Consider the following 27583-nt stretch of genomic DNA (forward strand, 5'->3'; position numbering starts at 1 on the left):
CACAGCAGGGACAGGCAAGTTCACATAGTTCCCTAGTGCACAAGACGTTCCCTCAACAAAAAAAGCTCAGTCTAAGTGCGCAGGATTCCCAGAAGCAGAATCCCATCCAGCCAAAACTCTGCGACAGCCCAGAGAGGACTCAAATTAAGAGGATCTAGCCCTGTACTTCCAGCACAGAAGCCATGATTCAGCAAAGCACCCAGGCACATACCAAGTATTCATCGAATTAGGGCTCAACTCCTGAAGCTCATTTTCTAAAGGACAACTGTGCTGCTGACCTAGACAGCAGTAATTTGTTCCAAACCAACTTTTATTCCACTCATACCATGGGCTAGCCAACGTCATTGATCAGCTGCAATTTAGAATTAAAGGAAAAAATGCATTGCAACAAGGGTGGTTTGTTGGGGTTTTTTTTTGTTTTGTTTGTTGTTTTTTTTATTAGTCTATTTTTTAATTCTGATATTCCTACTGCAGGAGTCAATTCTTCAAACATGACTGAATTTTAATGTAATGAAGAGTGCCATTTAACTGATGCTCAACTAAGATTTCTTTTGTTACACACACAAGAATTTTGTAGATGATCTCCTACATGCCTGTAGCACCTTGGAAGCACCCAATATTTCAAATCTATTTACAGCATTAAAGTGTAATTGGATAAGCTCTGGGGTTGTTTCTGTCATGCTTCTGTAAATATTATAAATATTAGAGGTAACATGGGCTCTTTTTTTTTTTTTTTTAAAAAAAAACCAGACACTTCGTTAAAACAGACACTTCATTTCAGGATCTAATTCTCACCCCCACAAGGATGACTGTATGTTCATTACATAGATGAATTTCTGGTTTTAAGAATGTCTCCGTGTGAAAGAATAAGACTGGCAGTTGCATCTAAGATAAAATTCTTCCCACAAAACCAAAATTCGGATTCTTTTTTCTTTCCTTCTGTACAGACTCAGTCAGTTTTATATGAATATCTCCCATTACATGAATGCGATCACTTATACAGTCCATTGTGATGCATCAGAATAAGTCCCATCAGATTCTACATGAATATATCAAAACCCCTATACTTTGTTAAAGCTGCATCTCCTTTTCTGAACCAGACAATTTCATTTTAAGCAGAAAGCATTGGTGGCTTGAAAAAAAACTTTTTAAAAGTCATCTGTCCACAAGCCGTTCAGCATACCCATAGATTATATTTTAAAAGAATCTCAAATAATATGATATATTCTACTTCTGTAACATGTGGTAATTGCAAAGTACTCTAAGTCACACTAGAAAAAAGCTAACGATAGCCTGTCTCCAAGAGGATAAAGCAAGGTATGTTAAAGCAAGAACTTTCCCCTTAATGGTTGTAACCTTGCAATAGTACACTGCACCATGAAAAGGGAGTCCTTCCTCAACTTATCCTTTAAGACCAATTTATATCCTTAAGACAATGTTCTGATAGTCACTGTAGTTTCAGCCTAGAAAATGAACTACTACTGTAAAGAATAAGCCTTAAAATTTACAAAAATTATCTGTACCAGTGAGATCCTGCTATGAACATCTATTGCACAGAGATGACTTTCTAGTAACTTCTTCTGCAGACTGTAAAATTGTCATCTGTTGAAATGATGCTTCATTGCAGCTGATCAGGATTTGGAAGTGACAGTATTAACTAGCTGAAAACTATTAAACAGCTCTTAAAATTGTGCATATAATTTGCACCAATTTACAACAAGATTTTCCTCACAAAAGTCCATATAGCGTGCACTTCTGCTATTTTTTCTTTTGGAGGAAAGCCATATTTCCAAGCATTCCTTTCTTTTATGAACATATCTAACACATTGCTGGACTAAAAACATTGCCCTTAAAATGGCAAATGGTGTTGCTGACAATGTGAAGGAAAAACTCATTTTACTGTAATCCCCTTCTCCCACTGTGGAAAAGAAAAAAGAAAGAAATACAAACAAGCTCAAAATAATAGTAACGTTTCCTAAAAAAAAAATTAAAGCTACGAAAGAAAAATAAAGTATTCAGCAATGTGCCTAGTTGAGCTTCATCTACAGTTGGTTTCATTTAATGGCATTGTATACAGACGGCACATCAGTAACCAGCCTCCGACTCCCTACTTTAAGTCTAAAATTAACATGAGCTGAGTCCAGTTGCTGCTTAGGAAGAGCTGCCGCGCTCACTGCATGCAAACCTCTCTCATGGTAGGGTTTCAAAAGCAGTCGAGGACATTAACCACTCATTTTCTTTCAAAGTTTCACCACCCGCTTTACATAAACAGCTGCTAAATCAGAGTTAGGCTGTAGTTTGACACTACAGCAGAGCTACCCTGAGGGCTTCTAAAAAAACACCCAAGCACTGCATCAGTATTAACTCACCCTGACAGTTCAAATCTGATGAACAAAGGCTCAAAAGTTGATTTTCTATTGTCAAGCTTTATGTTGGCTCAGGTATTATCCTCCTGCACCGTTCCAATCACCCCTATGGATCAGGTAACATCTGTCTTCCAGCATCAGGCACAGAGCCAGCACAGATTTCACGCTGCGCTGCCTGGCTAATTTGACAGCGCTGCCCCAGATCACACTTGGGCTGCTGGATGATGAAGGAACGCCTGGTCTGGGATTAACGATCACAGAGCTGGACGCTTATTTCTTGTTCACATCGACCTGGGAGAAGCAACAGGTTCCCGGAGAGGCCAGAGCAACAGCGTGCTGGCCAACGCAATCCTGTCCTGGGGGATCTCACAGTCCAGGGACTAAGGGGAAGCGAGGACACAGGGCTGTGCCCAGAGCTCCCAGGAAAACCTTCTCCCAGGACTGTGCGCTGAGGCCAGCCTGGTCACAGGCACCCGAAAGCGGTCAGAGCCCCTTCACTGCTACACAGCTCCAAGAGTCAAATATCTCTTACCTAAGGCGGGCACAGGGACAGAGCAACAGCCTCCCAGTAACCTGCTGCCCTGTGGAGCCAGGAAGGTGGATGAATTCACTCCCTGGCCATCCTTGATTGAGCAGAGCTGTAGAGGCGTAACTCTGACCAGATCAGCCTGGACCATGCAGCGTTACAGAATCCAGCTGTGGATTTCAGATGCCACTCAGGTTATGTGCCGTTCAGTGGAAAAGGCCGAGACACACTGTCAGTCTGGGACCCCATTACTGGGTTGACTTTAACAGTGTTATAAGCTGATAACAAAGATCACTAGCATTTAAATTTATTTTTCCATAAAACCTCCCAAGTCGGAAATAGCAACACGCTGAGTCGATAACAAGCTTCGGTGAACCGTGAGTGTGTTTAAGGGGAGAGAGCATAACCTCCACAGAGTACAAGAAGCAACGGTTTGGTGTAACGATGTTTGTCGTAACTCGTTTTCCCTGAGGACTGCTTCCATTGCAAAATTTATTTTAGGTTACAAATAAGCAGAAAGTCTATAACAACTGAAATGTAAATTATTCCTTTTTACAGAACACTTTGAGTAAAATAAATTCCACAACAATTCCCCTACGCCTCACTGCTAAAGTGACTAACTATGCCTTGTTCTCCAAAAATGCAATTTTCTGTATCCAGCTGGTTTCCATGGTACAGCAAGAATGAAAGTGACTGAGTCACATCACTTAATCCAGGGATGAGCTAAGTGGCTTGTTAATATAAAGACAGTCTTACTCCTACTATGGAGTTTTTCATGTTAGGATCATATAGTTTTTTGCCAGTAAGTAAATAAGCTTCACCAAATTTTTCCCTAGTTACTTTAAATGAAATATACACATCATCATTAGAAAAAAACCCTAAAAGTTCCTCCTTAAACAGTGACTGCCAGACTCAAATCCTCCCTCTTCCAGAGACATACACGAACTAAAGGAGCATCTCCATTCTCAATACAATACCAAAATAGTGCCTCGGGCCATTACAGAGTCCCGCAATATGCACACACTGTCTCTTGTTTATATTTTTTTTTTTAAATTCTTGCAAAGAGGGCGGAGAACATATTTTTAACAGAGTTGGTTTGTTGTTTTTTTGTGACCCACACATTTGTTTTTCCGACAAACCTAAACATGAAGCACAACTCTAAATGCTATTAAGTAGATGACATGAGGTGATTAAGTAGATGAGATAGTAACATTAAGAAGTGATAAACTGTAAATATCAAGAGATATACAAAGCTATACAAAATATGTATATAAGACAAACAAAAACTCTAAGATAGGTTCTAGAATAATTTAGACACAACCCAGAAAATAACAAACTATTAAGCAACTTTGAAAGATGTTCTTAATATTTACTAAGAAAGATAACATGCATCAGAAATCTTTATACTACTGTTAGATGAAAAGAGATGTTCATATATCCGTTGTCAGAGCACTACTCAACTCACTGCAAAACATGCAAATTGAGATATTACTCGGTGTGTTTTTCTTGTATCACGAATGAATCATGGTGCTTTTAAAGCAACATAAAATTAGGAACAGATGCACTAAATGTCCAGGGTTTTTAACACCAGGTAGCGTAGGCGACTTGACATTTATGCATTTGTGACAGCACCATAACTGAGCCTGCATCTCAGCAGCGCTCTCTCTGAACACACTCAGCCATAATATCACTGTCCCTCTGTTTTAAAAGATAAGGGAAGCAGCAAAGAACTCCCCCATAAAGTACCATTATCGACTGAAGAGATACCACCATAAAACCACAGAGTCAGGACTTCGTTTAGCATGATACTTCGGAAATCCCACTGTCTCCACTCTGTTCCCGGCACAACGGCCTTTGACAGACACCAGGACTTCACACACTGTGGCAAGAATAACCACACACCCAAGAGCCGCTGCAGTGTCACCAGAACAATTCACAGACAACGTGACAACCAACTACTGGCCACTGTAAGGCTGGGACAATGTGACAAAGGTGCAAAATGCTGGCAACTCTGTCAATTATGCCCAGACACGGTCAAATTATTCAAGCTGCTAATTAACCATACAGTGTTATGGACGTAGCTCTCCGCAGAGCATGCTAAGGTTTATTTGCTGAGGGTGCAGCAACAACTCATTTTTGCTGCTTCTTGACCCAGTTTTGTCTAGAAGCAGAACAGAGGTATTTTATGTTCACAACCTGAGCTAATTAGCCTTTCCAGAAACCTGGGAGCTCAGTACAGTGATTCAAGGGTCTTTAAATTGCACTCCAAGCATATCCTGGATGAGGTACATTATCCAAAGCCCCCAATACTCTCGGTAATGGAGAAATGACTACAACCATGATCTCTTGACTTACAATGCAAGGACCTAATCACTATGAGAAAGTCTACCTAAGGCCTTTATACTGCTACAGATCCTCAGAAGAGTAAATTAAATCAAATACAGGCACAAACACAACATACACAGCAATCCTCAGCTCTTAATGAAGAATTCATTTGTACTGCCCATTTAAATGAAGGTGAGAATACTGATCAGACACAGCTTTTCCAAAAAGAAAAAAACAAAACAAAACACGTTTCTTCCCAATGCCAAGGCTTTGCTTCTATTTTCAAGGCACTTCATAAGCTACAATCAGTGTTTAACCCTCTGTTGTCTCTTTTGCTCTGGTTTTAATTTGCATCATCTGAAGGTGTCACCTGAGCTTGTTAAATTAACTACTGGTTGCTCAAGTACATTTTATTTGATTCCCATTGTTTTTATTCAACACAGGCCCCGTACCATGCTCCTGAAAATGTTATTTGAGCACATTACCTGCCATGTATGAGCCTTCTCTGAGCTTCCTCTAGCCAGAGTTCTGCATGTCACAAAGAATTTTATTTTAGAGCTTTAAAAAATAACGTAAGTCTAAGCTGATGTGTGCTTGCTTTCTAAAAAGGCAAGGAGAAAAAGTATGGCTTGTACAGGGAAAAGAAGCTGATGAGCTTTGCAACAGTCCAGCGTTACAGAGAAAGATTGATATTTCCACAGCCTACCAAGTGTTGCCCCTTACTCGTCAACAGGAGCAGCCATCCCATGCTAAACAAGTCTAACTCCTTTAGCCAAAGGATTTCTCTCAATATTACGATGGGAGATCCTTCTGTGTTGACCCTCCTTGGTCAAACCCCTCCAGGTGTTGCCTTTATCTGAAGTCTCAGGCAACTAACGTTACATTGCTTAGTGCTGAGACCTGTGACTGCGTCATGTCCTCTACAATGGATTTGTTTGCCTTCTTGCACCTGAGATATGTCACCCAATCCACTGAAACCCACCTAGCAGACAAAGAGAATTTTCGTTGGTGTTACTTTTCCTCTTTATAACTATTCTGTTTTGCTTGGAAGCCTGGTAACCCTAGCAATGAAAGCCATCATAACAATGAAGTTAAAGAAAAAAAAAACAAAAACAAAACTAAGTTTCTGTGCATGATTCAGCAATTGAGAATCCAATTTAAGTCTTTTTTTCCTTCTTCCCTCCCCCCCAAATGCAACAAATAAAGTCCCCAGCCTCAGGACTTTTTCCTGGGGGATATATCCTTAAAGGCATTTCAGAAGACAGTCAAGTCTCAACTGTGAAACAGCATCACTCATCTACGACAACATGACAATTCAGGACGTTTCCATCAAGTTGACAAAGATGCATAACTTAAATAAAAAAATCATGTTCAAATTATCAACAAATGAAAGTTAATGATGGATCAAATTTAGCAGAACTATTCTAACATGTAACACAATTTGGTCCCCAGCTATAAGATGTAAAATTTAAGTGATAAATGGTTGCTGGAGACCTTTTGAAGATAACTGACATGCTACGGTGCATTAATATTTCTTTCATTAGTATCAATCTGGAGTGCTCATCTGTTGGCAGAAGGCCAAATGCATTGTGTAAAAAATACCCCTACCACAAGAGTCTTCTACTTGAAAGACAAATGACTCGGGAAACCAAATCTTTTTACTATTAGTCAGATAGTATTAAGAATCTGATTTTTGACCTTGGTTCTTCACTGTCATCTAATTTTGCATCCAGATCTTTTACAGAAATGATAATATCAGCTGTTTAAATTATTTATTATTTTAAGTACTTGATTTCTGTCTGAAATCGTATGTTTTGATATGAATACGACATGAGTATCACCTGCAGTTCCTTTCACAGATCAAAAGCACAAAAAGATTTTGGAAAGCCAGGCTTTTGTAGAAAGCGCAATGTAAGTCCACTGATCATTTTCAGAGTAAATCAGTTATAATTATCATCTTTTTTAGCTGTTCTAAGAAATATACCTTTCCTCTTCCCTTACCAGGCTCCTCTACTGTACAAGAAGTCTTGGTAAGAGAGCGCATGAACTGGAATTGTAGGTCTCTGTGGGCTTCATTCAGTCTGCTGTTGCAATGATACTATCTTGTCTCCATTTTTCCTCATAATTGCTCCATTTGAAAGCCAGTGTTCACCAATCAGAAGCTCCTCACGCTCATTCTCAACATAGGCAGCTTCATCTACCTTTCAGCTCTACTGGGCACTTCTAATGTCACAGTGACTTTGGCCATAAGATTCTCCCAGTAAATGTGTTAAAGTTTGTCAGGGACCTGAGAGCATCAATACGCCTTCTGCCCTGGGCATCCTCCCCTTGGACCCCAATCCATGTACCCTCTTGTCCACAGCCTTGGGGATCTTCCTTTCAGTTCTGGCACAGGGTCCTGGCCTGAGCTGTGTCATAGTTGTGCCTGTTCCCACTCCCATTCCCTGATGGTCCTGAATTGTTGTTTGGATCTCCTGGCTTGACCTTGGACCTGACTTGTTACCTTGCCTGCAACCAGGGAAATATTCATTTTACATCATTTTTAATCTAGGTTTGCTATTCCCACATCAAATTTTAAAAGCAAGAAAAAAAAATTAAGTTTTAAAATTTTCAGATTCTGGTTGACCTGATCTTCCTAGCTTGTTCTATAATATTCTTCCAGGTTCCAAGAGGTGGTTACAGTATACGCTGGCAGCTGAGGTGGAGATATAGCACCACAATTCAATTAATTTTAAAAAGCTAATAAAAATACTTTTAAACCAATCATTGGTATGAAGTCAAATAAGTACAAAAGAGAGAAACGATAAATCCTGTGGATTCCCCTGAGCCAGACAAGCCTTGAATTCCCAGCATCAATAAAAGGAACAGAAAAAGAAGAAAGAAATGCAGTTGTCCCTTGTGTCATCATATATAAGTTAAAAAGCACAAGACCCTTTTCACCCTGCACAATCACAGTTCACTTCTCTTTGAAAAGATCTAAAGATCTTTTGAGACATGAAAATACATCTATTTTCTGCTATTACAACCACAGTAGAGTGATCCTCACATGGATTTTATGCCCACACACAGGCAGCTGAACACAGATAGCGAAGCAAGCAGCTGCTACCCGAGAACAGTAGCACAAATAAAAAAGACAACACCATAGGGTAAGCAAATAGCTGCTAATGGTGTGGTGCAGGTACTGCTTTGGGACCCACCTGCTGCCAGCCAGTTCAGCCACAGAAACTTCCATTGTCTGGAAAAGGAGCATGAGAAGCCAAGTTTTTTCTATCACCAGTGCATAACATCGCATATGGATTTCAAGGGAACGATAGTAGAGTAAATCTGAAGTATCCTGGAGAAGATGATTTTAGCATAGGAGACTTAATTACTTCTACCATAGGAAGAAAATCTTTTCCCACAAGAAAACTGAACTCAACTAATGGCCTGGGAGAAAAATCTGAACAAGTAGGCAGCAAGTGGAAGTGCAAATGAAGATTATACTAAACGCACGTGGGACAGAATTCAGAAAAGTGAGAATGTTGCTGAACAAACAGCATAAATCCACTACGCTAGACAGCCACTCAAGGGACAGAAATCAGAAGAGAGCCTAAATTAGAATGAAAATGAGGTAGAACAGCATATATACATGAGAAAGACATTAACAAAAAAGAGCATATTGTGCATTCCTTCTCAGTTATACAAGCATCATTGCTGCCCTGCTTAATTCATGTATAATTCTATGGGATATGAATTCATCCTGGGATCCACACACATCCATCTTCTTCATTTCCCATTTTTCCTTGAGTTTTAGCATGCATTACCTGCTAAAGTACAAACACATCATTTACTTCCAGCCAAAGAAAGAGATCCCTTCCTTTTCCTGACTGTTTTCTACATGCACTTCCCCCCCTACAGATTTTGCCCATTTGGAAACTCAGTAATCCCACCTGGAATCTTTTCCTTATTCAGTAATGATTTTTTCCTGCTGCTTAGACACTCTAGCAGCCTGTCTGATTCCACAGAGTTTTCAGGATGTGATCTGTATCAAAAATGGCATCATTCATCTATATGAGTGATTTCTGAGCAGAAAGGCATTTAGCAATACAGACCTTTGAACTGAGGCTGCTTGGGGCTACCCATCTCACAAAACATACCAAATTCCACATATGCTGATGATCAAGGCTACAGTGGCAATGCTGTACGGCAGGAAGGAGAACAAAATGCAGAGGTAATTAGACCACAGAGTCAATGGAAATATTCCGTCAAAAGACTAACAGGCCAAAGGCACACGCATCTCTGATCAGAGCAGCCCTCAAAGGGATGTAGAGAAAGAGCAGGAAGCAATATAGGGACACCCAACACAGTGACAACCCCACAGAAAGAGCTTGATCCTCACAGCAGATTCACATGAGCTTTGTCGCATGTAGAGAAACAAAGGGAATATTGATCACCTAATACTGCTTTATGGTTTCTTTCTATTACATATATCACAGAAAGAGCAAACCGTCTCAGTTGGGGTTCAGTCACCATGATGGAGGCTCAGCCCAACCGGACTTTTCAGACAACCTAGCATCTCTCATGGCTGACAAGCTGCTTTTCGTAAGTGTGTAAATTCTACTTGGTTGGGTGCAGCTGCTCTTGATTTGGTCAAGGTGAACAGCATGTGCTTCTCTAGCTTAGTGACCCATAATGAAACTAAATATAACATTTTTTTAAGGCCTCGATATAGAGCAACGTTCAGCAAGGGTACCAGTAAAGCAGCAGGAATCTTCATTAGTCCCGTGGGGGAACAGTATTTATTTATTCTGGTTTCCATCAGACAGTGGGAAAAAAATATAGGAATTCCAGTCCTTGAGTAAGAGCATCTGTAAAATCAAAGACTGAAATGGGAAGAAAGGAAAAAAATAAAGAAAAGGAAGATTAAAAGGCCTCACGCACCTCTGAAGTACAATAATCTGAGACAGGAAATTGGTATCACTATAGCAACCAAAGTAGTGCCATGAATGACTTTAAACCTACAGGGGTAGGAAACTATAGATGCCCAGGACATGAGAGGAACATTTTATTTACAGTTAAGCAATAAAAACAATCAGCCATATATTACATCATATTTCTAACAATTATTTTTCCTCAAACTTGGCATTATGCAGCTTTGTTATATCTAATTAGTAAGAAGTCTAATTACAGCTTGCAGATGGTGAATTCTTCAAATGGAATACAAAAAGACTACTTTCAATCAGTCAGCATCTTACTTGGGTAAGTCTGCAGGCACGATATCCAGATGTAAATAAAGTTTAAGGTGCCAAAACATCTCCTGTGAAAGAATGCCTTGCAGGAGCTATCAGGAAATGAAAGCCTGCAGTAATAAGACCAAATTTATATGGAACCCGAGTATGAGAGGTACATACAGGTATTAGCCTTTGCGCAATGGGTAGGAAATTTCTCTTCCAAACCACCATCGATAGAGGCAAGAAAATGATTACGATTTCTCCTGTCAGTCAAATTCCCAGTTAGCGATAAAAGTCCAATCAAGGGTAAGGAAAATTGTTCTACACCCAAGAAAACAATGATGGGCCCCTAACAACGGGTTGGGAGTTCAGAAGTGTTGTAACAAAAAAAAAAAAAAAAAAGGAAATAACCGATTTTCAAATTGATGGGGAAGGATGAAAGCAATCTGAAAGCATGTGAAAATAAATAGGAATGACAAGAAAGACAGTCAGGGTGGTTAGTCTGGCGAGTAGTATGGAGCCCTATGTCTCCTCTATAATTGCTCTGCATATTCTGCTTTTGATTTCTCTGTAGCTATTTAAATACAAAAATTTTCTGAGAAGACAGTGAACCTAAAGTTTGGTACAAGATAGATAAGGATCTATGTTTTTAGTTAAGCTATCCCCTGAACTTTAACAGATCATTAGTTTTTCATGATGATACTGCACAGTAGGTCTCTAATTAAACCGACTGTGCTAGATGTTGCACAAACACCGAGCTCAAAAGATCCCCGTCCCAAAGAACTTACCCCACCTCAAGTATTGTGTCCAGTTTTGGGTCCCTCACCACAAAAAAAAAAAAAAAAAGACATTGAGGTGCTGGAGTGCGTCCAGAGAAGGGCAACAAAGCTAGTGAGGGGTCTGGAGAACAAGTCTTAATGAGGAGTAACTGAAGGAACTGGGGTCATTTAGCCTGCAAAAAAGGAGACTGAGGGGAGACCTTATGGCTTTCTACAACTACCTGAAAGGAGGTTGTACCGAGGTGGGTGTTGGTCTCTTCTCCCAAGTAATACACGATAGGACAAGAGGAAGTGGCCTCAAGTTGCACCAGGGGAGGTTTAGGATGGATTTTAGGAAAAATCCTTTAAGTCTGAGCACCGTAAATACCGGAATGGGTAGCCGGAGGGGAAATCTCTCCAAAACCAAGTAGTGATGGAGATTCCCGATAGCAAAGAACCAAAGGCAGCAGCTCAAAAATCCCAGTTTAGCTAGAATTTTGCAACTGTACTCCACACTTGCCAAATGTAGGCAGCCGACAGGATCAGGCAACTGCAGCATTTCTCGCTACAGAAAATGTGTTTTTAGTAACAGAAGAGAAAGGTTTACAACAGATAGACAGAAGCTGATTAACTTCTTTGTATGCAACCCCTACAATATAAACCAAAGGGATCCTTTAATTACTATAGTAAATGAAAACAAAACTAAACTAAAAAAAAACCACACACACCCAGGACAGGCATTTCTGCTACAGCCAGGAAGATTCTGCATGATGCATTCAGATGAGACTTTTGTGCGCTAGGTCTTGTAGCAATTAAGAAAGTCTGAAACGGAGAGAAAAAAAAAGATAGAGAGACTGCCTAAGATGAAAAGCTGAGAAAGAACTGGTGAGACTAAGTGTTTTTGCAAATATTTCAGTCATGAGATGGGTGACATTGTTAAGCTTGCAAAGCCCAAGACAGCACTGAAATAATTTTCTACTCTCTTGCTTACGATATTTTCTTAGAGCACCAAGTACCTTTCATTATCATTATGGCTTACATAATTGCAGCTTGAAAATAATCAGGACCAGAACAGAGGATTCCTGGCAGGAGAATACAGAATGCTGTAGAAACTACCAAGAACCTATTTTTAAATGTGCATTTCTTGGCTAAGATGTGGTGAGAAGTATTTGTACTCTTTTACTATCTGAGTTAGCAGAAAGATCATAACACAATATGAAATTAAGTGCTTCTATTTTATCGTGCTGTTTTGATTAGAAAAGTAGGGGAATTACCTGAAAACTCAGTGTTATGATTACTATATATTTACTACAACTGATGCTTTGAATACTTCATCTGATAGTATTATCACACATTTTACAGTTTCCATAAATATTTCTAATCCCTAATGACTTTAGGTTATGATATTTAAATGATATTTAAATTGCAAGATACATAACCCCAGAGACAAACAAAAACCAAACCTGCTCCAGCAGGAGTCTGCTGCAAGACTAGATCTTCCAGCTATTCTTTCTCCTGATCTCCATTTATTTTAATGAAGCTCTGCATTTCCACTACAGGTAACTGTAAACCTTAGTGACAAATCAAGCTATAAAGAGGTTTTTTGAGGAAAAGACTCAAAAAAATTATTTTTCAAATTTAATCAACATGCATCCATTTTCACTTCAAATGCCTGAGTCACATTACATTATTGAAATGAGAATTTTAATAAGGTTACTATTTTGCTTCTGTCCCATTAGTGTTATTACTAATTGCAATGATTGATATCAATTGTAAATACTAATGTAAGACACATACTTCAGGGTTACGTTCAGGCCAGACTGTGATTCAAATCTACACTTTAGTACATGTAATTGTGTTTCTCTGATACACGTTTCAGCTATCAGATCTACATGGCACGTGCTATGTCTTGATTACTATGAGTTGTTAAGGAATTTAAGTAAATTCAATATTCTCCTTTCCCCTGGAAACACAAAATATTTCCTGTTAAAGTAAAATTAGTCCTGACTGCTTACTCTGTATTGCAGCGTGCAGAAGGGGGTGTAGAATGCAAACAGCTCATTAGAGACCCTGCAAGAGAAGTTTTTCATCCTTTTTTTCATGGGGAAGAGAAAAACGTGGTGAAATTAGCTCAGGTGTTTGTGTCCCTGCAACAAGTCTTCATTCAGAATTTGACAGCTGAAAATTCACTACCTGTGCAACAAGTTTGGCAGAAAGATTGCAAACTCCGAAGTTAAGAATTCACTACAACTGCATTTAAGACGGGAACTAGGAAAGAAGGGCAGACTTAGCAAGATACTCATCAACAGCAGGGTCTGAGAAAGTCAAGTCAACTTTCCAACCCACAGATCCAGACTAACCCAAACCACAAAGTATTATTTTCCTCTGCAAATAAAAAGCTGCATGCTGTACGACGACAAAGCTACTTGGTTTGTCCGTGGCATGACTATCCTTCATTTTCCAGCAGCTGAACTTCTTTCGCCACAAAAATCCTCAAGAGGCATGTGTCTTCTATATAAAAAAAATATCAGAGCATGTCTGTGGTCGCAGTACAGCCTGCCTGCATCCAGCTCACAGCAGCCACGCACCATCTACAGGGGCTATAAAGCATGTGATGCTGGAATGGATTGAGGGCGAAGGGAGGAACATTACCCAAGACAACAGTACCGCAAGAGAACTCTGGGTATCAGTTTTTTCATAACACTACGCAGGGACTTGAGCTTCAATAGAAAGGGTGATGTTTCTGACATTTCTCTCCCAATGAAACGTATTAACATTGTTTGTCAGAAAAAAAAATAATGATGGAGCATAGATCAAATTTAAAATCCAAATATCCTCAAGTGACTCTGAACCACACGGCAATTTCCCCAGATACGCTCAGAATATGAAAGCTCTATGGCTTCAAATAAAAATGTGACAAACCCAGCAACAGGTAATAGCTGTCATAGTGATGCATCCAGTAGATTTCTTTTCTTTTTTTAAATACAGCCTAGTCTTTCTTTAGAAGGATATGGACTTTAAAAAAAAAAAAAAAAAAGGCAAAACACCACCAAAGCATGTCAGCAATATTTTCCTAAAAGATGTTTAAGCGCTTGAAATGGATCTCTGTTCAACCTTTATGCCCATTTCAAGCATTTCTTTCACTACCACTGGAATACAAAGCTGCTGCTGTGCAAATTGCTCTTTTACTTCATGGAACATGTGGCCTAATAAATTCCACTTTTTAAGTTTTGCCTCCCAATTAAAAATAGGGATTAGTGCCCTCAAGGGAAATACAAAGAACATTTTCTTTGAGTTCTAGATCATGAGATTTATTTTCCATCTCAAAGGCAGTGGATGCCAATAACCCCAACTCCAGTCGATGAGGTCTTGAGAGGAACCTGCATTAAAGATGTTCCCATCGGAGCATCCTACTTCACAACTGAATTGGAAGTACTGGAGCCTGGAAGGAAAAGCCGTCTCTCCTGGGGAAAAGGGTTTGATCGTGGCCGTTTGGGATGAGAGGAGCGATCAATGTGCACTAGCTGTTTTGTATGATTTCAAGTACTTCTCATTCAGAGAGTTTGAGATTTTCATCCCCTGCGTAGAAACTGAGTGCACTCAGTGTCTAAAATAAAATGAAGCAGTAGGAGGAGGTCTCATCGCATCTGCAGGAAACACCGTTCAGCCAAGCTGCAAGAAAGAATAACGAGTTCTCTTAGACTTCCAAAAAAAAAAAAAAAAAAAAAAAAGAGAGAGAGTTTTTCATCTCTGCTTCCCATTTTACCTGTTTTTGTAAGTTTTTGCAAATATTACAGTCCACATCAATAAAATGCAAATCAGAGAGAAGTTTTAAGCGACCTTTCCAAACGGAAAGGAATTCAGCGTCAATAATTTATAACTACTATTTTTAACTTTTAGGATTTTACTGCAATTAAACACTTACTAAAAAAAGAATATTTATTTTTGAAATTCTAACTGGTTGAATCATAGTATTTGAGCTCAAAGAGAAGTATTTAAGTTCATGAGACTTTAGCAAGTAAACTCTATCTATTCAAAGGTCAGAAAGTAAACACGGATAGAAATATCACCTATGCTGATTATGTGTTTATATTTACACTGTATATATATTGATCATATAGAGATAATATATACACATACGTAACGCACTCAGTAAGCTGCTTACTGATTTCTGAAATAGTAATCTGACTTTTTGATCACCTGCAGTTTGCAGAATACTGCAACCTCTCTGCTTTCACATCACTTCTCTGCCTACAGGGTGATCCTGTTGTGCTCCTTATGAACGTTTGCTGCTGTTGAGAGATCGCATTCGTGCCTGCATCTTAGCACGCCAGGCTGGAGATATTGTTACCTGGAAGAACAGCTTTCTTTAAGACCTTCTCCTCTCTATAGAAGTAGTATACTGTGTTATTAAAAGAAAAACTGATTTACAACTGATTTACAAGAATCTGATTTATTTTTTTTTCTTTTTCAATATTAAGTGTCCAATTAGATTCTGAGTTAAAGCTGAAGGCCTGATCACTCCAGCCTCCATTCTCATTGCTGTAAAAAGAAAGAAATAACATATCAGGACTTATTATCAACACAAATTTTCAGCCTTAACTCTGAGTTTCCTTGAATTTTTGAGTTAAGCCAGACTCTTCACTATTACTTAAATGTTGGTTTGTGTTCCTTAGTGGAATTTCCATATTTTTTTTTGTTAGTTTTGTTGTTGTTTCTTTTTCCCCCCTCCTTCAGCAGAGAGAGTGTGTGTGTATATATATATATACACATACACACATATAAAGCCTTACAAGTAAAAAATGCCTTTCAAATTCTACACATGCTTTAACAGTGTCTTAACTACATAATTACTCTGTAATAGTATCTAACAGCTCCAGGCAATGCAATACTAAGAAATGCATTTAAGTTTGTTGTTTTAATGAATAAAAATATAATTAGGACTTAAAGCATGTGATGAGAAAAAAAAAAAAACCTGAACAGCTCCGTCAGGTCTGTAAGCAAAAAGGCTCTTCAGAGCAGTCCCCCGTGCTCCCGTACGACCTGATAGATTCAAGTCACCGGCCTCTGCGTGCACTAAAATCTACCAGTTTAAAGACAACACTTCAAATGAATGATATATAGGTGGGTATGAAGAGCAAGGGTGGCTTTTTTTAACGTATGAACCAAATCCTCGTGTGAAGATGTTGGCAAACTATGTCAAGAGAGAGCTTCTTATGCCCACATCACGGGAGTTTGGTTTCTGCTAATTCCTGCTGCCTGTCCTTTCCCCAGTGATAACTCTATAAGCAGGAGCTAGCTTTTGAGTTTCAGAGAAGAGGAATTTCACCAAGATACACAACGTGGAAACCCTGCTGACATTTGGGTATTTTTCTCTCTATATTATGAGCCACAAACAGCATCTCTGTTGCAAACAGGAAAACTAAGCAAGTCCAAGGCCATACATGCTACTAAAGCATCCTGAATCAACGAGACCTTCTAGTCTCTGAGCTGAAGGACTGCGGACAGGATGTGCAGCTTTTCAAAGCTAAATTGTTTCACAAGATCTGTGTCATATTTCAGCTACTAGGAGGCATAGGCTAAACTTCATTTGGCCGTGCCAGCAGAGGAACCCTCACCCTCGTAGTTGGTGCCTGCCTTCACCCCCCATCTCCACCATCCCTGGGAGCATGTGCCTGCCCTGCCTTCCCAGCCCAGGGTACACCACTTGCCAAGGTGACAGCAGACAGGGCTGGCTCCCCTCCAGAATGGTGAGAAGCCTCCGTCCGCCAGCCTCTGCCCACCGTGGCAGAGAGGAGATGCTGGCAGGCTGTGCAGACAAGCTGGGTCCTTAAGCAGCAGGAGCCACAGTTAAGCGTGGGGATATGGGGCCAGGAAGCTTGTTCAGGCTTGGCCCTGAGCCATGTTAGGATGGCGCCTGGCAGAACATCGCAGTGATTTTGTTACCTCCATCAGCCTGCTCTCCAAACACCTACTCCGCCTTTGCCGAGACACAGACCCCCAGCCAGCTTTCAGGTTTTCTGCGGTGAGATTCAGTACAACCCACGAGCATATGGTGCAATTTTCCCAGACTGTGCTCCATCCTCGGCTAGTTTGTTTCTAGGAGCGTAAAGGATCCCGTCTCTCGTTACATCTTTTATGCATCTCATCTGCCTGACACGTGAACTCTGTCCTAATGGCTGGGCAATGGGGATTACTGTTAATGGTGCGATTACCACCAACACCCACATTTCCATCCTCTCCTTTCCTGGCTTATTTATTTCACTCGTCTGCTAAATCTAGTTTTCTGAAGCATGGGCGTTACATGGTTGTATGTGTCTGATATAGTAAGGATGCAACTTGGTTATGATCTCTTCATATAACAGGAAAATACTGTTATTCTGCCATGGAATTATACCAACACGAGCCCCAAGCTGACTTGGCCCTTTTCCTTTTCACCTTTACAATACAAAGCACAGAGACCTCACATTTTTGAGTAAACAGTAACCTTTTATAAAAATTATTCTTCTTCCCTCTTACATTCTGAATTTCTTAACTTTTTCTGTATCATATTGGCTATGATTACCAGTATAATTTGCTGTGTCACTTCCGGGTGAACTAAAGACAATAAGCCAGCTGCATTTGCCAAGTAAATCCATAGCTACCCAGCAAGCCTGCATCTTAACATTAAAGCTAGGTAACAAGACAGTAGTTATCTATTACAGCAGATAACAAATAGTTGCATCCTACCTATGTCTGCTCAAATTGTAAGTTTTTGTGTTCAAAAATTCTGATCTTTCAAAATAATAATGACAAGCACTGCCAGCAGATTCAGATGGCAAAAGCATTTCCACATGCGATTAAATTTACTGATCGTGTTGACTAAACCAAGCATCTCTGTACTTGAATTTTGGAGTTATCACTTTCCGCATATGAAAATGCTAAAGAAAAAGCTTCATTCTATCTGTCCGAATTTTCAAAAGTGATACCAAACCTCATGCTTGCAGTTTCTCAGTGGGTCTTACAGATAGCTATGCAAGCTTATAGCACTTCCAAGCAGGGGAGGAGGCAGGAAAGACCAGCTTTCTAAAACATCGAAAGAGATGGCATGCCAGAAGGCAGACAGGAGGAGTAATTCTGTATGCCTGTTTGTATGCACTGCAAATACTTTCATGCAGTTTTCCTCGTGCCAGTTGTCTTAAGAGACAGCTCAAGTGAAGCGAAGCCAGCTGTGCCAGACCTGGCAAGGGCATGCCAGCCAGAGTTCTGTGCCCAGATGTAAGACATAAGAGATCATCTGTGAAAAGTCAGTTTGCAAACAATTAGCACGGGAGCTTCCTAATGCACTGGTGAGAAATGCAAACACGCTGCACAAACCTACAGGCTTATAAAGTAGATGCTGAAGCTGGGGTTTTCTTAGAGATATCAGCTCTAATTCTCAGCCTCAGGGCAACTACTTCACACCAGATGTAACAATTCAAGAAATGACTGCTAGGGAAGTGGATAAAAAAGTTGGAAAAGGTCCATGTGCAAGCTAGTCACTGGTATCCTGAGGATCAGATGAGAAAGATCATTTACAAGGCAAGTCCCTAACCAGCTGACATTTAGAGATAACGTGAAGTAAAAGAACACCAGAGACTGAACTGCAGAGTCAAGTCATACCAGGGAACCAAGAAGTGGCCAACACAGAACGGTAACCAGCAGCAATTAATAGAGCAGCTTACATAAGGAGTTGCCCACATACCTGTTGCTAGACACAGGGAGACGCTGAGGGCTGTAAGATAACAGTGTGGTCTCATATGAGGCCCTGAAGCAAGTCCATGTATGGGAATGAATGGAGACTTTTTCTTTACTTTTTCAAGAGTTAAAAATTAGTCATAAGTTATCACCAACCTCTACAATAAAGAGGAAAAATTTACTTCTAGTGGAATGAGACATCTATACTCACTGTATGTACACATATATATGTACACATTTAAAAAACAATATTTCTAATGCTGCTGCTCCAAAAAGACAGCTCACCCCTTAATGACAGCATCATAAGAATTCCTAGCATTTTAATAGAGCAAACTTACTTTAAGATGGTCCCACCAGATGCCCCTCCAAAGCAGTCCTCTCTCGTTTACAGACATTTTTAGCATACCCACCAAGTGATCGATTGCTCTCTTCGGTGGTTCAGACAAGCTCCATGTAGCCTAATCAAGTCACGTCCCTAAGAGTATTGTTGTAATGAACACGGAAGAGTGTTTTTAAGCTAAAAAGCCCCAGCTGAGACTGCTGTTTCTACCAATTCTTGATGCCAGGTGGACAAAGATAAAGGCTGAGTAAGGGAGACTAGTCCAAGTAATCAGTAGGTACAGCTGGGGGGAGGAGTGGTGTGGTTTGAAACGTTTTTCAGCTTAATAGTAACCTGGAAAGAAAAATGCAGTTTAGTATTCTCTCAGCCTTCTGAACGGAGTGAAAAAGCATTAGATTGGTCTTCTAGCAACATGAAGCGTAAACAGGTTGAGGAATTAATGTTGGTTCATCAATATATCTACCAAAGGAAACTAAGGCTGCTGAGCCTGGAGTAGTTCAAAATCAGTTCAATCTACCGATCTAGTTAACAATTTGCTTCTGCAGGCAGGTTTCACAGGACTGTGTTCTCAGTAAGGTCACTCAAAACAGGACAGGGAAGTTTCCATAATACAGTGGAGGCTTTTGTTGGGGAGAATAACATGCAGGTATTCAGTGCAGATCTCAGTATCTGCAGCTATTCAGATATGGCTACCAGGTGGGGTGGTTTTTTTGTTATTTTGGGCTTTTGGGTGGTGTTTGCTTTGGGTTTCTTCAAGAAAAATACCTTTACTGAGGTCCTATCAGTTTATATAAGCTGGTTCAAAAGGCCTGTCTTCTTTAAGTTTGCAGTGGAACAGCTGCAGAAGAATAAATGGGCTAAAACAATCACAGATACAGCAGTGAAACATGTAATACTCCAGACTAGTCCACTAAGCTTCATACAATAAATGAAGAGGAATTTGAACTATTATATGAGCTGTGCCTCTCAAGTAACCAGACTCAGGACTAGAACTGCCCTCAGTGCAAGTACCCTGGGATGGGAGATGATAAACCGTTTATCCCAGGCCTTGAGTCTGAATGACACCAACAAGATGCCAACAGAGAAATTTTTGCCGCCTCTTCCAGACATGTGCCAGCACAGCACCGACTGCCCCTCTACATCATAGATTATTTTTGGCCTCTGTAAATATATATTCCACTGTGATTTAACTATTCAGGCAACAAGGGTGGGAAAAGTCCTTTCTGTTCACAGGAAAATTACATAATAGTGCCTTGTGGCTTAACGACAGCATTCCTGAATATGAAAAACCATAAGTGTTAGAGAAAGGAAAGAAATGCATACCATACTGGAGAGAACAGGTGGCTCTGCAACTGAAAAAGTAAATAACCCAGGCAAAAAAGGTCGAATATACTCTTCTTTTTTTTTTTTTTTTTTCTTTTTTTGGAAGAAAGCTTTCACATACTCATTAGGAAGCTAGTTAGATTATTCTTAGTGATTAAAAACATGGAGGAGTTCATATACCAACAACAGTCTCCGGATTCTCTGAAAGGAAGGGGAGGATGAACCCTCCCACAGGGATACAGGGAAGAATGTATGGTAACAACCCAGCATGCTCCACTACACAGCAGTGGGGTATCAGTTCTGAAGAACTGGCAGAATAAACCCAGAACCTCAACTTGCAGAAGTCTTCAAAAAGACTTTTTGCTGCCTAATCATGATCTCTTTGCTCTTCCTCATACTAGTGGGCCAGGTATACCTTCTGCATCCGTGATAGACTAAAGTAGTTGGATTCCTGTAAGTAATAAAAATAATTGAACTTTAGTTTTGCTTTCAAACTCTTACTAAACAAATGTAAATATATGACCTGGTGAAAACAGTCTCTGCAGCATTAGATGCTACTGCTCCTTTATCTTCAGGGTCTTTGATGTTATATTGTTATGGATGAGGATCACAGATTTAAGTAATGTTAATTATTGCTGATACGTAGCAGCAATTTCTTCTTCTGGAATTCCAATAAACCCTTTGATATCAATGCATGAATATTATAGGAAACATTGTTCCATTGAAATGGCTAAAAAGACTGCCAAAAGAGGAAAGCATGTGGAGATCAGCAGGCAAGGATGAACAGGCTGAAGAGGAAGTACCATAACTCTTGTCAACTCTGTCCCTTTTGATCTAGGTCACTTAGGAAATGCAGAGGCACATCCTCACATCCCCAGCAAGTGGGGGGGAAAGAGTGGGAATTCTCTGGGGGAAAAACAACTGAGGAAGTCACCTGGCACGCAGGGAGGTAGCTACATCATGGCTGGCTGTTCAGAATCAAATGGGACTTCAAATGAAGGGAAAAAATTGGGAACTATTTACAAAACAGAATTCAGCAGCAGCTGGGAAAGCAGAAAGAAATTCTTATCTATATTGAGCTGGGAGAATGGCAGGACAGACGAACCTGACTGAGGCACGTCATCTCTCTATTCTCAATAGAAAGGAAACTAAAGAGAGCATCCCAGATGTTAAAAATGAAGGGGTTGAAGTCTCTGTTACAAAGGTAGAGCAATCAGTTTCCACTTTGATAACTTTTTCAACCACTACATCCACAATGTCTGCAGCATTAGTCTTTCTTGCCAGCTCTACTAAGGTATTTTTTCATTTTAACCATGTATCAAAGTGCTTACTGGTACTTAAACAGGACTCCTGTCTTTGTGGCTCACTTAGCTGGAGAAACCTCCTGGGCTGCTCGCTTGTCAGAAGAGAGGTCCTCCACTGTTCCTCACCCCAGACCAGTTCCAACCCATAGCTCGAGTCTTGCTGAGCATGGCAAGTGCACAGCAAGAACTTCAAGCCACAATCACCACTGCAGAAAGGGCAGTTGGGGACCTCACCCCCGGCTGTCTAATTCAGCTAGCAAAGGCCACAGGGACATGGAAACAGCAGCATCAAAGTTAGGGTCTACTGTGCTGATTCAGCAGTTTCATGTTCTTCCAAATCCAGATGTTGCACACACCCCTCAAGCACCCAGTATCCTTTTTTCTAAGCACTTACTTATTTTTCTATCCAAAGTAACACAAATCCCTATTATTTATGTGTTCTTCCAATAGGAGCCCCTCGGTTTCCACAAACACCCAGTTGTCAAATACCCACACAACCTGTATGATCTCAAGACACACAACCAGTCTTGCAAACCAGTTTTCAGTGCCACCCACCTCCTAGTGACTAAGCAGTCCATCCACGTACAGCTTTCCTGGCAGATGCCTCAGGCACCTCCCTGCTTCCAGGAGATGTCAGTCAGGGGTTATATTTCTTGTACACTTCCACAGGGTCTGATGTCTCCGTTCCCTTCCCTACATGTACAATATTTTTAGCAAGATTCACTGATAGAAATCTGGATTTTTATTGTAAATTCACTTACAAATAGATAGATTTTACTTCATAAACCCTGACAGAACAACCTGCATGATATTTGACATTGATTTTTTGGCTTTACCTACCTAAAATATCATCCTTTTTACTGTGGGTAGATGCAGATGTGTGTTGAAGTGATATTTTCCTAAAGAAATCTTAACAAGTATAGCATTACAGCTATTTAAAAATAAAAGTCTGTTGTTGACAGTTTTTCTGCAAGCTCAATGATTAAGATCGCTATGCTGAAGTCAGAAGTTCTATACTAACAAAGTCACAGATGGAAACCAAAGTATAGCACTAAAAAGTATTGATATTCGCTGCTATTAGCTCAGATTAAAACAGTTAGCATGTTTTCTCAAAGGTGGACAGGTCATCAACGGTAGGAGTGAATAAAAAACAAAACTGCATGTACTTTAACATACAATAAAAGGAGTCCCCAGTTCCAGCTACAAAAAAAACCACGCCCATGTAGAAGTTTGCTACACAAACCACCATGACCACTTCTAATACAAGCTATTCTTCTGCCGACAGACCCTGTTGAAATTAAGATTCTGGAAATTCAGGTATCATCATAATTGATGACTGTGTGCATCAGAAACTGAGGCCATACTCATGTCAAACTCACAACCTTCCATTTCTTTATTGGTCAGTGAGAGAGGGGCACGGTCTTCTCACCAAAAATTAATGGAATTATGTAAGCGAGGCTAAAGGACATTTATATCTGTTCAGAGGTTTTTTAGTTTGCTTGCTTGCTAGCTTTATTTACTGATTGATTTACTACTGGATATGGGAGGCAAGGAAACACTTTCCCCTATTGTTTGTCAGTGTCTGGTTTTGGTCACGATGTAAGTCTGCTGTTGTAAAGGTCTGGGTGCATCAGCAGAGCAACCCTGGGAGTCCTGCCCTTCCTGCTGCATAAAGTCCTGTATAAATTTTGCTGACGCTGGTTTTCTAATGGCTGTCATTCATTAGTAAAGGCACAAGGACAAAGTTGATGATGATAATGACAGCAAAGAAATCAGAAAGATTCTATGGCTTTCAATGTAAGGGAAAAAAAAAGCTTTACATTAAGTGAAGGTCCATAAAACCAAAGTTATGTCCTTATATAAAAGAATAAAAGAAAAATCATTCACCTATAAATACCTTTAGTATCTACAATATTTAGAGCATTTGCTATAGTACATATTTGCAGGCACATAGAAATAATAGAGATTCTTAAGACAGCTTTATTGTTTTACTTTATGTAAAACTGGTAAGATAGAGAACAACAAATCTTCATGTTTAGTCATTTATGATCAGACGTTGCTACTAGTAATTTATAGGTGACTGTTTTCATTAGCACATGCCTAATGTCCCTTCTAAATATGCAAGTCAGGCATTTTATAGACACCTCTCTCTACATCCAAATCATATTCAACATATTCCAAACTGGGAGACTAGCAAAAGCTCATGCTGTCATTTAACCAGCAATCAGCCTGATTTCAAAATGCGGTAAATAATCTCTTCTCCCACTGAATTCAGTGGGAAGTGCAAGTTATCAGCATTCAAGAGATCTAAGCAGTTTCTGTTTAGCAACCTAAATTAATTTGAAAATGTTTACCTGCTGGGCCCAAACCTTGAGTAAATGACTTGTGACTTGAACAACGTCTTCCAGAACATAATTAAGAACATTCACTGGTAATGGAGCACTTAACAAGGCACCAGGGGGCCTATATGTAGCCAACAAATGGGGGAATTCCCATTATTAAGTTGTAACTTCATACAACCTACAAGCAAATAGCTGCTGGACAGGAAGATTAGCCAAAAAGAAGGAAGAGGGCAGCGAGAAGAGCTGCTGCACAGGAAGGTATTTGGATAGATTCTGCTGTTTATAAATCAATCATTATTTTAAGCTCAAGACATCTCTACTCCATGCTCTGAGCTCATCTCTCTTAGGCTTCACTATAACCAAGCCTTTATACCACGTTCTTTTCTATACAAAGAAGCAGCAGCCAAAATAGTACCAGCACTAACAAAGCACACTTACAACAGAACATGAACTGCTGGACTTTGTGGTTTGCAAAGGAAAAGTGTCAGAGACAGGAATGTACCTGACAACGAAAACTTCTGCTACTGATTAAGGGATAGATCAGCATGGCCTCCCCTCCAGAGATCGGTGGAGACTTCCAAAAAGGCTTTCAGAAAGTTGAAAAACTCACCTCAAGGCATACAGCAAAAATCAGACCTGTGCCTGGCTCCTCAAATGCTTCAGTCTCCGCTGGAGTCCTCTCCACTCGCACCGATGCAATCCATCAGTGATTCTCAATACTGTCATAAATAGCACATGCTGAAATTCCGCTAGAACTGGAGGAGGGGATGAAACCATTGTTTTACATTTCTAACAGCAGAAAAACCATAACTCACAGAAAAAAGTCTTAAGTATCAGGGAAAAAAACAGGATATACAGTCAAATCTGTAATATCATGAAACATGCCTGCTTTACAGACAGGGATCGTTATTGTTTATTCTTGCATGCAATGTGAAAAGAAGTCAATAATTATTCTACATAGTACACTACAAATGCCGGTCATGGAAAATATAATTGGGCAATCAGAAAAGACAACTGTACGTCCAGGACAAATCCTACCAGGACCCAGCATCTAGCACAGACATACTGAGTGCCCTTGATCCTCACCGACACAATTCCTCAGGGGTCCTTTGCAAGCACAGAAGCAAGTCTTTAATCTTTATTTTTTCTTCCAAACTAACAAGAAGTGTTTCCTACACAGAAATGTAGTACAGGAAATGTGTGTACTACCTAACATCTTTATTTCAGTTTTCCATCATGCACCTCTTTTTAGTGGTTAACTAATACTAGTACTCCAACTAATACTTGTAAAAAGTTCTGAAGATGAACATTATTAGATAAGGATGACTGTTATATAATCCAAAAACAGAGCAGAGGTGATCAAGTGTCTAGCAGATTTGTGCTGTGTGATAAGAGCTTTACTAATTTGTTTTCCTCTCTTTACAAATTCTCTCATTTCATGAAAAGATCTTGCAGCAAGGCCATGCTACTTCTCAGGGTCTTCCAATGCTATTTACTGACACCAAAACATAACACCAAAGAAGACTGGGGGGGGGGGCGGGGTGTGTGTTTAAAAATAAAAAGTCATTCTTCCATTTAAATCTAGCACCAAACTTCTACTGAAAATGTATATTTTGAAAAGGTTGATGGATAGAAACACATCGAGCTTATCTGTGACTGAGGTTTTATCTGTCTGCTTCTACCAGTCTGGTAATTCTGTTCATTGGTGGCATGCATACATATCTCTCTACCTGTATAACAAATACAGATCTGCAGTAGTTGTCACTTTAATTTATTACAACATAAAACTCAACAATAAAGCAATACATTTGTTGAGAAAACAGACAGGAAAATGTTAATGTTGCCGCAAAGACCCAAACCATCCAAGTGCAGGATGATTTCTCACTGCAGCAAGACCACACGGACATGCAAAGAACATTCTAATTTGAGCTGATCAGTAGGCAGCTAGCTCCTCTCCAACAGCAAGAACTCAGGATTTATCACAATTCCCTCAGTCTGTCCTTTAAACAGAGAGAAAAATGGTACAGGAACCTGAAAACGCATCTCCTAACAATTGCAGCTAATTACCATTCAGGCTCCTGCTCCTATCCCAGCTGCTCAAGGATAATTACCCTTAATGAAAGTGGTGGTTGCAGGCTTCTTGGCTCCGCTAAGTTGCCTTATAATAACAGACTGCTGAACGCATTTGGCATTCTGTATACCTTGCCACAGAGGAACAGTATTGATCCACGCACCATGGCATCACGTTCAGACTAAGAAATTCACTTGTGAAAAACATATGATACGCTCAAAAGCAGAGGAAAACATCACTCCCCGAGAGCAGACAGCTTCTTCTGTGCCAAGATGCTGTCTGAAATGCAGCTTGCCCACAGGACAGCACAATTCCTTAACACGAAGCCATTTCACATGACAAAAAAAAGTAATGCTCTTGTTTACAGAGCAGTTAGGCCAGGTGAGGGTGCTGAAAGACACAGCAAGCTGAGGTAGGGCTGGGGCAGACTTTGGCCTCTTTGGCCATATCTGCATAGGGAAAGTTTTGCCACTATAGATACTCTGCTGGATTAAAGCAAAAAATTGCTCATCGATTCAACAGCACGGTTATAGTGCAAGACACATCAGTAATGTGCTGTATTAAAATTTCAGCTCTAGAAAAATACTATCAGTATTTCCTGATAAAGATATTTTCCTGCGATGGCTTTGCCTTGCAAGCGCCACACAGCAAATGGCTGCATAATACTTGCTTATGATTTTGAGAAAGAATGATTCTCATTTGGTCTAATAGAAATAGCAGAAGAACAAGGCTGTTCGTCCTCCCTTTCTACATAACCATAATCAACATGGATGAGCCAACCTCAAGATGCCGTTTTGCACGACAGAGCTGGGAGCTGAAAAAGAACATTTACAGAAACTGAGCCTTATTTTTGCATGGAGAGAAGCAGCCAGGGGAAATAACAGAATAAGGCAAATATTCTACATCTTCTTTTTCAAAAAAACTGTGCCCATATTGTTTTTTACCTTGAAATTTTGCAATTAATGACTGCAATACCAAGACAGTGCAGAATGACAAAGAAATGAAGATACAGGCAAGGAAAAGGGAGAAAAATATGTTCTTTGACAAAATGTGAAGCACAAGAGACAGTCAATAAGGTGAGTTGATGAGGTGGAGAGATGTGAAGAAATTGTTCCAAATAATAGAAGGCAGAACTAAGGAGTTTCTCTGACAGCAGGAAGACTTTTTGATTTGACAAGGAAGTGGTCATCAAGATGCAGGCACAGGAGGCTGGGGAAAGCAATACAGAAAAATATGAATGCAGAATGTGGAGGATTTGGCGAACCTCTCAGGCTTTTTTATTTTTTATGAATTTGAAAATCA

The 27583-nt window shown here is 40.0% G+C and overlaps 1 protein-coding gene across 10 annotated transcripts in view; it reads right to left on the reverse strand.

Moving 5' to 3' along the window:
* Window positions 1–27583, reverse strand: part of SORCS2 (sortilin related VPS10 domain containing receptor 2) — a 575679-nt gene that overhangs the window by 410880 nt on the left and 137216 nt on the right. Inside the window, exon 1 of one of the 10 annotated variants that reach the window (XM_074587511.1) lies at window positions 19240–19365. The exons of the other annotated variants lie outside the window; for them this stretch is intronic. Within the exon in view, the coding sequence (XP_074443612.1) occupies window positions 19240–19305 (66 nt within the window). The 5' untranslated portion in view covers window positions 19306–19365. Of the gene's footprint in view, window positions 1–19239; window positions 19366–27583 lie in introns of those variants that run through there. 10 annotated transcript variants of the gene reach the window in all.

The sequence above is a fragment of the Larus michahellis genome, chromosome 5 (assembly GCF_964199755.1).
Source record: "Larus michahellis chromosome 5, bLarMic1.1, whole genome shotgun sequence".
NCBI classification, from domain to species: domain Eukaryota; kingdom Metazoa; phylum Chordata; class Aves; order Charadriiformes; family Laridae; genus Larus; species Larus michahellis.